The sequence below is a fragment of the Eutrema salsugineum genome, unplaced genomic scaffold (genome assembly GCF_000478725.1).
Source record: "Eutrema salsugineum unplaced genomic scaffold, Eutsalg1_0 scaffold_5, whole genome shotgun sequence".
Lineage (NCBI taxonomy): Eukaryota > Viridiplantae > Streptophyta > Magnoliopsida > Brassicales > Brassicaceae > Eutrema > Eutrema salsugineum.
The window spans coordinates 7,464,552-7,475,523 of NW_006256612.1; the positions used below are offsets into that span (position 1 = coordinate 7,464,552).

Sequence of the window (10,972 nt, forward strand, 5' to 3'; positions counted from 1 at the left end):
GAGCTGGGTTATTGTTAGTGGGTGCAAGTTTCTTTATTTGTTTTGAACTTCCATTTTTAAAAAAATAAAAAACCTGTCATTTTTTTGTGAATGGACAAATATAAAGCCACATTGTATTTGAAAATAGCTGGTATATCGACAAGTTATATATGATTTCATCCCAAGACTATAAATAATCATATATATTGCTTGAAAACTTGCATACTTCGGAGAAACATTTGATTAATTGATACTTGTCTATTCTTAATTATTTCACACTTAAATCAAGAAATAAAAACACACATACGACTACATCACATTATCATTAATTACTAGTGAGTCCACAAACATATAACATTGCTTATAGGTACGAGACCTCAGAGTTAACGGAACAAATCGACAAACATGTGATCCTAATATCTTAATAAGACCCAGATATGCCTGCTTATCTTCATTTAAATGTGGATAAGAGAATATATAGTCCAACTGTCTTCAAAATTTAAGACAACCTCCTTTATTATGTTTTCAAAACCAATTTTATTTTCTTTAAAAATCTTTACTGGAACTATTCAGTTTATGTGATTGCCAAATGGTATTATTCTTTGCCTTTATCTGTCCACGCTATTTATTTTTAAAAGATTTTGAAAGCATATAATGATTTATTAAAAAAAAATGGTGACTATATATGGTTACATCACCAACTATGCATATAATTGATAATTCAATGTATTTAATATAATTAAAGTATGATTGACATCATTGTAACAAAAATAACCCCACTTACTTTGTTAATATTCACATAAAATGTAAAAATAAGTAGTTTAAAAAATAATTTTATCACGAGGTATAAATAAACAAAAAAAGAGTTGAAATTATGGTTACAAAACCATCCAAACATATAATTATTCATCTAAATATCTACACAAAAAGATGTTTTGATTTTTTTTATAAGAATTTGATATATATATATATATATATATATATGCATGTAGCTTACGTCTGAAAATAATGGAGTAATAGTTAATTAATAATGTTACATCGATATTATTCCATTACCACTCGCTCGGATCGAAATTCGAAAGTTATATTCTCTTTAACTCTTTACCTAATTTAAAAATCACAAAATGAATTCAATCCGAATATATCTATCACCAGTATATGCCCTTCCATATTATTTCTGACTTTTCTCTATCCGAATTTCTCGCTTCATGGTTTTATGATATTCTCATCTAATTTTCACTAATATAATATAATTAAAAAGGTAAAAAAAACAAAGAAAGTGTCAGAGAGAATCGAAGGTCCATATCAGTAGATAATAAGTTTGAAGAAAGTGAAATCGCGATAAAATGAAAGTTCCCAAAACCGAAATTAATATGACGCTAAAAAAGAATCCCAATAAATAAATTAAAAAAACAGAAAATTTAATGTAAGGAAGACACGTGTCAATACTGTACCCTAGACTAAAAGAGACAGCTCTGCTTTCTCTTCTCTAGGCTCTCTCTTAACTATCTTCTTTTCACTTGTCTCCTCTTCGGATAATCCTATCCCTCTCTCCCTATAAATACCTCTCCACTCTCCTTCCTCCTCCACCACCACTACCACCGGAAACAACCACCGGAAAAACAAAACAGTGAACCCTCTCAAAGCTTCTTTAAACACAAAGTTTTTTTTTTTCCCTTTTGTCTACTTCTGATCAGAAATATGGTCGGTCATCAAATGGAGAAAGCTTCCAACGGCACGGCGGCGCTGGAGATGCAGACCGGCGAGCTTGATCAGCCGTCACCACTACGAAAAATCATATCGGTGGCTTCGATCGCCGCTGGTGTACAGTTCGGTTGGGCTTTACAGTTATCTCTATTGACTCCTTACGTGCAGCTACTCGGAATCCCACATAAATGGGCTTCTCTGATTTGGCTTTGTGGCCCAATCTCCGGTATGCTTGTCCAGCCCATCGTAGGTTACCACAGCGATCGTTGCACCTCAAGATTCGGCCGTCGCCGTCCTTTCATCGTCGCCGGAGCCGGTTTAGTCACCGTAGCCGTTTTCTTGATCGGTTACGCCGCTGATATTGGTCACAGCATGGGTGATCAGCTTAACAAACCGCCGAGAACGCGAGCCATCGCGATTTTCGCTCTCGGGTTCTGGATTCTTGACGTGGCCAACAACACCCTCCAAGGACCATGCCGAGCTTTCTTGGCCGATTTATCTGCGGGGAACGCTAAGAAAACGCGGACCGCAAACGCGTTTTTCTCGTTTTTCATGGCGGTCGGAAACGTTTTGGGTTACGCGGCGGGATCTTACAGGAATCTCTACAAAGTTGTCCCTTTCACGATGACCGAGTCATGCGATCTCTATTGCGCAAACCTCAAAACGTGTTTTTTCCTCTCCATAACGCTTCTCCTCTTGGTCACTTTCGTCGGGGGGCTGTTACGTCAAGGAGAAGCCATGGACGCCTGAGCCAACCGCAGACGGGAAAGCCTCGAACGTTCCGTTTTTCGGAGAGATTTTTGGAGCTTTCAAGGAGTTGAAAAGACCGATGTGGATGCTTCTTATAGTCACTGCACTGAACTGGATCGCTTGGTTTCCTTTCCTCCTCTTCGACACTGATTGGATGGGCCGTGAGGTGTACGGAGGAGACTCAGACGCAGCCGCAACAAACGCCGCTAAAAAGCTTTACAACGATGGAGTCAGAGCTGGTGCGTTGGGGCTTATGCTTAATGCAATTGTTCTTGGTTTCATGTCTCTTGGTGTTGAATGGGTTGGTCGGAAACTCGGAGGAGCTAAACGGCTTTGGGGAGTTGTTAACTTCATCCTCGCTATTTGCTTGGCCATGACGGTTCTGGTGACCAAACAGGCCGAGAATCACCGGCGAGATCACGGCGGCGCTAAAACAGGTCCGCCTGGTAACGTCACTGCTGGTGCTTTAACTCTCTTTGCTGTTCTCGGGATTCCTCAAGCGGTGAGGCTCTCTCTCTCTCTCTGTTTTTGTGTTTTTTTTTTGTTCAACCTGTTTTTTTGTTATTTTACCATTGATTAATTATTTTGTTTAAGAAATTGATTAATAAGGTAATTTGACCAGGTTTTTTAATTAATTGCAGATTACGTTCAGTATTCCTTTTGCACTAGCTTCCATATTTTCAACCAATTCCGGTGCCGGCCAAGGTAAATTTTCTATTTTGAGTCTTTCTTATTTAATTTAAACTTACCCTCTTCGTTTTGGATAATATATAAGTCTACAATCTTCTTAAAGTGTTGGGACCTTAAAAAGCTATAAGCATTTAATACGTACAGATTCGTAATTTAATAACTTATTGAGATGATTCTATAAGTAACCGATTTTAATATATGGTGTTTCATTGGCCATATAGAATATACCATATTAACAAATTACCACTCAAAAAAAAAAAATCAATATCTCTTCTAAAATAAAAGTCTTACCAACACCAACGAAGAATTGTAATCTTGAATGTAATCATTTCAAACTAAAGATTTGTATCTTTCATTTCCACAGGACTTTCTCTAGGTGTTCTGAATCTGGCTATTGTCGTTCCACAGGTAAATCCGTTGGAAATCAGTTTTATTTATTTGATTAGAAAACAAAACTATTATGGCTGATACATATTTTTTGATGTATCAAAATGTAGATGGTGGTATCTGTGGGAGGTGGACCATTCGACGAGCTCTTCGGTGGCGGAAACATTCCGGCGTTTGTGTTAGGAGCGATTGCGGCCGCGGTGAGTGGTGTATTGGCGTTAACGGTGCTGCCTTCGCCGCCACCGGACGCTCCTGCATTCAAGACTGGGGCTATGGGATTCCATTAAATTTTAGCAGTGTTTGATTGGCTCTGTTTCTCTCATAAAACAGTAGTGTTATTGTGCAAATTCTACATAAAGGAAAGAAGAAAAAAAGGGGAATTAAACTCATTGGGTTGGTTTGTATTTTACCTAAACCCACTATGTTCCCCTTTTTTTTGTAACTGAATTTTAATTTGGAGTATATTTTACTTTTTGTCACCCCTTCAACGTACTCTTCAAGGCTTCAATTTTACGACTTCATTGTGTCGGACCTTTCGGTAATACCTCATAGTCTACAAAAGTATATAGTGACCTTAAAACAGTTTCATAATAATTGATTTGATTACTTACTTCACAAGAATGTGTTGTTTATTTAAGAATGTTTTAGAAAGAATCTTTATATTTAATTGTAAATATATGTTTAACCTAAACAAGTTTAAGATGAATGCCGATAGATACAAAATACGGTGAATTAAGATTTATATGTTTTGGTTATAAATGATTTAGTTTGTTTTTGCTTTCCATATATTTGGTTTGCACTTACAAATATAATTTCTTTAGACATCTGCTTCAAGATTTGTAGAATTCCCCTAACAAATATAAAGCTAAATTTGTAAGCTAGGATGTGCTAAGCTGATAATTTCCCTGGTGAATGTAGTAATAGCGTGATACTTCCAACTTTCAGATTCTGGTGAAGAAATTGCCTCCTACAATCAGATCAAATAGAAGTTTATAGAGTCTCCACATAAGTCTAGTACAATTTAAACAACCAAACCGCATAGAAGGCAGTAGCTTCTGCTTCTAATCAAGTTTGTGCAAGGATTAAAGAAAATAAGCCTATAACTATATGATTGCATTGTCTCGTATGCAGAGCCGTGCCTCCCTTAGTAGAAAAAAGGCAATAGCCTTAGGCCACATTTATAATTTTAGTTTTTAGACCATATATCAATAACAATATTAGTTAAATTAGTGAAATGTTTGTTGATAGAATTTCTAAAAGACTTTGTGTTCACAAGTTCAAGTCTTGTAATAGTAATTTTTACTTTCAAATCATACTTTATCTGTCTTTTTTTTACTATAAATCCAATAAACTTAAATTTATTCATCCACATATTTTTGTTATTCTACCATTTTAATATGTTTTTATAGAGTTTTGGTACTTTAATATATTTTTAAATGATAAACTTATTAAAATGTCTTATATATTTATTTTATACATAATTTTTTACATTTCAATGATATAAATTTTAAAGATTTATCTTCAAATTCTATGATTTGTAAAAATTATATACTTATAAAAGACTACAATTTTTTAAATTATTTTAGGTCATTAAATATGTTGGCACGACACTGCTCGTATGAATAAACTAACGTAAGAATCCATTAAAATTGTACTTGGAAGTTGGGTTATTGGCTACTTATTATGGAGTTCATGAAGAGATGAAGCATTAATAGATGTGATTAGTTTTTGCAGCATCGTTTAATTAATCACATGTATTAATATACTTAAACTCTTCATGAACTCCATACTATTAATTAAAAATGTTTATACAAAAAAATGTGCATATTATAATATCCGAAGGGGTAAAACTGGGAAACCGGAAGAGCAACGTGGGCCTTATCTTCTTCCTCCCTCCTTTTGTTTATCCTTGGGCGCACACACTCGCTAGAACGATTTCCGATTTTCAGAATTTCAGAGTAATCTCATCGGTTGCGATAAGCAAACCATATGATCGAATCGAACATGCTTCTTCATACGGTATCTTCTTCCTCTCCTCCCAATCACCACCTCTATCTACACCATTCCCAGATTCTCCCATCTACTGGCTCGATTAAGTTATCGCACAAGAAGATTTCTCTTCAGGTAAACACTCCACGTTGCCCTCTTCCTTTCAATTTCACGATTTACGCATCAGCCTTTAGCTGATAATCTCAGTGATATTAGTGTTTACTTCCTCTGTATTGCTCCCAAGGCTTTTAAACTTCAGTGATACAAGTGAGAAACAAGGGTTGATGTTGATTTCGGGATTAGTGCGAATTTTTGTAGAATCTGAATTTAGAATGGATCCAGGATAGTTGAATGATGAGTCTATGTTCGTTCTATGAGTGGTTTACAGTTTCTCTCTCTGAGGCATGACTGGTTTTGTTAATGAATTTGCTAATCTTCCTCCATGTTTTAAACTTGTGGATGAAGGCAGATACATGGAAGGACTTTGGCCATTCGATCTTTTCATGGTACGTTCGCCTCTTCTTCCCTGCCAAAGTTTCAGACTTTGACATCTATTTGGACTTACTTGTGCCACTCTTTCATCACTTTAACCAGTCTTAATTCGACCAGCATCTGAAACTATTGATTTTCCACTTTTTGATTTTTGATAACTTATGGTATTGAGTCGTAGATGTTGATTCGGATTCACCAGATTGATAGCTTCATTTGTCTTTGTATTCTCACCATATGTGGATCTACTGTCTGCAGAATTTGCTGCTAAAGGTTTACCGGTTTTGAACAAAGCTTCTTTGAAGAAGCTACCAAGCAAAGGATCTACCTTTCTGCTAGGCCAGAGCGTGTTGATGATTTCTGCTAACCCACAGTTGGCAACAGCTGCAGAAATCATAAAGCCAGAACCAATTTACGAAGTTGGAGAGTTATTTGAAATTGGTATTCAGCTTTCCTACTTGCTGTTACTACTGGGTTTGCTTGGAGTCGGTACTTTCTATGTCATCCGCCAAGTACTTGTGCGCAGAGAACTTGACCTCTCCGCTAAAGAATTACAGGTATTGAATTCACAACTTACTTCCCACATATGCACACAGCTTTGGCGTGGATACAATTCAGACCTGACAAAATGTTTGTGATACAAGGATTAACCTTTTGTGGTAGATAACAGTAAAATAAGTAACTGAGATGATAGGTTAGTATAGAGGGAAGAATAGATATGAAGAAATAATATTAAGGCCGTTGTCTTTCTCATATCTCATGGTTTGGTTTCAATTTGGAAACTTGATAAATCTGGATGTTATAGACATAATTAGATTGAATCAAGTAGCCATGCTTGCTCAACTGTTTGTAAATACGATCAAATCTGTGCTCTATGGGTTTTATTTTGTTTTGCCTGAATAATCTAAAGGAGCAAGTTAGGAGCGGCGATGCAAGTGCAACAGAGCTCTTCGAGCTCGGTGCAGTGATGCTGAGGCGGAAATTTTATCCTGCAGCCAACAAGTTTTTGCTTCAAGCCATCCAGAAATGGGACGGTGACGATCAAGATCTTGCTCAGGTAATAAAAATCTGTACAACATAAACTGTAATATCATATCCAGCAAGTTAAAAAGGGCCAATTGATATTGTGGTATACAATTCTCGAGATTAGGTCTATAATGCTCTTGGAGTGAGTTATGTCCGAGAGGAGAAACTGGACAAAGGAATCGCTCAGTTTGAAATGGCGGTGAAGCTGCAGCCCGGTTATGTAACGGCTTGGAACAACCTTGGGGATGCTTATGAGAAGAAAAAAGAGCTGCCTTTGGCGTTGAAAGCGTTTGAAGAGGTTTTGTTGTTTGATCCCAACAACAAAGTGGCTCGGCCTCGACGAGATGCGTTGAAGGATCGTGTTAAGCTCTATAAAGGCGTTGTGGCGGTTAAGTCCAAGAAACGGTGACGGTGAAGGCAAAGACGCTTGACTCGAACCAAGAACCGTTCGTCTCTATCCTCTCCTTGTGTCTTTTTTGTTTGGTAATTTGTAAGGAGATTTTATGTTAATATGAAAATGAAACTTGCTTTTTGTTTTATTATTTTGTGTTAAAAGGAAGGAAATGAAATGCTTTTTCAGTTATATGCATTGAAATATATTTTTCTTGCATAGATGCCTCTCATGGCTTCAATTTCTACGAATCCATTTATTTTGAACTCATGAACCATTATACTTTAGAGTCTATAAATGACTCACACCAGCTTAAAAATAATTCTAAAAACTTGGTAACCAATAAAACCACTCATCTTATTATTGGGAATGAATACAAAGTTCAAATGATGAAAACATAATGGTAAAATAAGCTCACACAAGATAATAATTTAATAAAGTAGAAACATAATCAGATGATGAGAGCATAACAATATAGAGGTTTTTGTAGTCTTTAAGGACACTTGAGCTTATTGCCATGTGTACGGAGATTGGCGTAGCAAGGACATGATGCTGTGTTTCCGGAGGTTCCCGGCGGCACACACTGACACTTGGCACAGCAACTTCCACACGCTCTGTAACACACTTTCTTCCTCGACGTCCTACTGCATCTCCTCGCGCACGCATGCCCACAATCTGTATAACATGACTCCTCATTCATCAAAAGTTGTTGGAGCAAAGCACACACAAAAAAAGAGAGAAACTGAAAACAGAGGATCAGAATGTTACTAACGGAGTCGTGGACGATGGTGTGTTCTCTTAAACGCCGCCATTTGGTTCTCGTCGTTCGTCTGAATCTATTAGCAACAAAGGAAGCCGAAGTTTTACTAATTTAGTGTCTGGAAAGTTTTGTTTTGATATATGGTTATTGTAACATACTAACAAGTTTACCTCAGAAACAGAGGAAGTTTCAGCGTTGCTGGATGTAGAGAACTCTGCAAGTACCTGTGAAGAATCAGGCATTGTTTTGTCAGTGTTTTTGTTTTGTTTGTCTGAAACAGAGAGAAGTTAATCTTGAAAATTAAGTGGGTTTGAACAATTTTACCTGAAAAAGCAGAAGAAGAGAGATGAGCATAACAAAAGCCACCACATTCATCTTCTTCATCTTCTTAGCTAGCTAGTGTCTTTAGAGCTTTTGAACTAGTTTGTGAAGATAGAAGAGCTGTGAATGATTCTTTATATAGACACATTTTCAGCTATTTTGTCTTCTTTCTCTTTCTCTTTTTTTGTATATAAGGAAAATCTCCTGTTGGATAGATATCACATCACATGCATAAACTTTCATCGCTGGACTTAAACATAAATCACAGATTTTAGATTGCGTTTTGCTGTAAAGTGTTGGAGTTTGAGGCAACAGTTTTGATTGGTGTGCCCCCTTTTTTTTGGAGGATATATAATATTTAGTATGCAGGAAAGAAAGGAAAAAAATTCAAAGCTAGTTCATTATATCTAAATCATATTTGTTACATGAAAATGAGAGTGAATTTACAGTACAAAGATATGGGATGGATTTGATTATCATGCAATGCGTGTGACTTCACTGACTTGTCGACACACGTGTGGAGACAAATGTAATGTGTAGAAAGAAAGAGGCAATTAGGTACTTAGAAGTTAATGTTAATAATTTTTTTGCCGTAATTAAGAGTGTTTACAGCTGTATCTTAGTCCAGACATAGAGAAACTGAAAGAGATAGATGAAGGAAACGCAGACACAATAATGTTCGGAAAGCAGATGAAACGAAAGCTTATTGTTTTTTTCCTGTTCCATACAGACGTTCTTTGATATTTTCAAACACATATGAAACTTCAAATGGAGAACGATATCAAATAACTATTTAGGTTATTTCTTTGCGTTTGCGTTTGTGTTGGTGTTTTTATTTTGTAAAGATTAAGATACTCTATGTAGCATGAAAACAGAAACGCAGTTACAAAACGTAAACTCTCGTTTTTGTTTGTTCCTAACAATTGCTAGGTTGCCTCACATTTGATATATAGGGACATTTTTTCTAGTTTTCATATTCGATAGAAAAAAGAAAAAGATAGATAATTTCATGCAGAAATATCTAAAAAGACAAGTCAATATATATATATATTTTTTTTTTTTGAGAAAAGTCTTTAAGTCAATTTATTTGTTATACTGTACTAAATAGAAAGACAAAACACAGCGTGCAATTTGCTTCTTCTTCTTCTTCTTTTTTGACACCGCGAGCAAATTGCTATGTGTATATTAATTGTGTGGGAGATAGGAAAAGGACTCGAGAGGAGACAATATATTAATCAAATTAATTTTTATAAATTGATTTCATAAAGTAATAATACTTCACCAAAGGACTTATGTGCCGACGTCAAAAGGAAACACTATCGTACAAAAATTGGGTTAAGCCCAATAAGTGGACTAATCCTTCATTGGGCCCGTCTAGTAATCGGAAAATATTATATAATTTCTTAATTAGCTCCCAATTATTTTTACTTTGAATAGAGGCCGTTCAACTTCACTTATGGCGGCTTCCATTTCTCCGGTCTAGCCTGCTCGCGTTGGATCCTATGATTCCTATCCTCTCTGATACTTATTTTCTCATCTCTGAGAAATATTATGATATGATTTGTGATCTTCTCGTTAGGACTAAATTTACCCTTAACTAGTCTTAAAACTAGCTATTAAGAACGTCAACGTGCGATTATAGAAGGTAGATTTCGGTGTTGTCAAAAAAAAAAAAAAAAAAAAAAAAGAAGGAAGATTTCGGTTTAGCAAATTTGCGGTCATGCTAGGTTCATGTTAAGGTAAAAAAATAACCTAAACGACTTAGAGGGTTCTGGTTATCGGTTAATGGGAAATCGAATCACACTTGGTTTTGGTCGGTTAAACGGTTAGTTTTTGAAGATTGTTACTTTGCCGTAACAGAGTTGGGATGTGTTTTTCGGTTGATCATCTTCGTTTTCGTCCTCTTGAGCTTATATGTTTGTTTGAGAGAGCTTGTTCGGATTTTGCTCGAGATGTAGGATTCCATTTTAGAATCTGAACTAGTTAAATATTTTGTTACGATTATTTTTCTTCTTCTTTATTTTCGTTTCTTTTAATTGTCAATTCGTGCAATAGTGAGAGTGAATTCGAGTGATCCTAATTTGTATAATTTATCAGTCAAATTCTTACGAAGGCTCAACATTTACCCGAACATGTACTATTAGTGTAATAGGTTAGAGATCTATATATATATATATATATATATATATATATTATTACTGTAATTGTATAATGAAAAAGAGTAAGAATGTATCTCTAAAGTAGAACCAGAACTTAGACCAAAAAAAAAAGTAGATGCAGAACCCTACCTTCTTTTGTACATCACTAGAACCTTGACTATCTTCGAGATTTTATCTGTATTTTGAATCTTTAATTCGTATTTAAGAATTTGAGATCCCAATGTTCAAAAAAAAAAAAAAGAATTTGAGAACCGTACACAAAAAGTTATGATTGTGTGTAGTGTACCATTTGAATTCAAATACGGTATAATGGTGTTACTTACC

At 35.6% G+C, this 10,972-nt stretch overlaps 3 protein-coding genes across 4 annotated transcripts; 2 read left to right on the forward strand and 1 right to left on the reverse strand.

Moving 5' to 3' along the window:
- The first annotated feature begins 1,555 nt into the window (after window positions 1-1,555).
- On the forward strand, window positions 1,556-3,995 carry LOC18992678 (sucrose transport protein SUC2). The gene is given in 5 exon segments (XM_024153240.1): window positions 1,556-2,405; window positions 2,407-2,938; window positions 3,078-3,141; window positions 3,491-3,534; window positions 3,624-3,995. Coding segments are annotated over 5 exon segments (1,542 nt in total). The 5' UTR covers window positions 1,556-1,680; the 3' UTR covers window positions 3,801-3,995.
- A 1,383-nt stretch (window positions 3,996-5,378) lies between these two features.
- LOC18992679 (tetratricopeptide repeat domain-containing protein PYG7, chloroplastic) lies at window positions 5,379-7,616 on the forward strand. Of its 2 annotated transcripts, none has more exons than XM_006416108.2 (5): window positions 5,379-5,637; window positions 5,972-6,008; window positions 6,250-6,548; window positions 6,902-7,048; window positions 7,142-7,616. In XM_006416108.2, the coding sequence occupies exons 1-5, from the start codon at window positions 5,503-5,505 to the stop codon at window positions 7,424-7,426; spliced, it is 903 nt and encodes a 300-aa protein (XP_006416171.1). In that variant the 5' UTR covers window positions 5,379-5,502; the 3' UTR covers window positions 7,427-7,616. The 2 variants fall into 2 exon arrangements, with proteins under 2 accessions (XP_006416171.1, XP_006416170.1); XM_006416107.2 differs by having other exon boundaries at window positions 5,425-5,637; window positions 5,968-6,008.
- Window positions 7,617-7,744: 128 nt separating this feature from the next.
- LOC18992680 (gibberellin-regulated protein 9) lies at window positions 7,745-8,599 on the reverse strand. The gene is made up of 4 exons (XM_024152832.1): window positions 8,493-8,599; window positions 8,339-8,392; window positions 8,181-8,244; window positions 7,745-8,083 (listed from the first exon to the last, which is right to left on the reverse strand). The coding sequence occupies exons 1-4, from the start codon at window positions 8,550-8,552 to the stop codon at window positions 7,902-7,904; spliced, it is 360 nt and encodes a 119-aa protein (XP_024008600.1). The 5' UTR covers window positions 8,553-8,599; the 3' UTR covers window positions 7,745-7,901.
- Between the last annotated feature and the right edge of the window lie 2,373 nt (window positions 8,600-10,972).

Bases quoted from the DNA above. Each gene is read 5' to 3' on its own strand.
- LOC18992679 (XM_006416108.2), top strand. From the start codon at position 5,503: ATGATCGAATCGAACATGCTTCTTCATACGGTATCTTCTTCCTCTCCT. The intron at 6,009-6,249 runs GTACGTTCGCCT...TACTGTCTGCAG, and splicing joins GGCCATTCGATCTTTTCATG to AATTTGCTGCTAAAGGTTTA. The intron at 7,049-7,141 runs GTAATAAAAATC...TCTCGAGATTAG, and splicing joins ACGATCAAGATCTTGCTCAG to GTCTATAATGCTCTTGGAGT.
- LOC18992680 (XM_024152832.1), bottom strand. From the start codon at position 8,552: ATGAAGAAGATGAATGTGGTGGCTTTTGTTATGCTCATCTCTCTTCTT. The intron at 8,393-8,492 runs GTAAAATTGTTC...GATTCTTCACAG, and splicing joins CTCTTCTTCTGCTTTTTCAG to GTACTTGCAGAGTTCTCTAC. The intron at 8,245-8,338 runs GTAAACTTGTTA...TGTTGCTAATAG, and splicing joins AAACTTCCTCTGTTTCTGAG to ATTCAGACGAACGACGAGAA.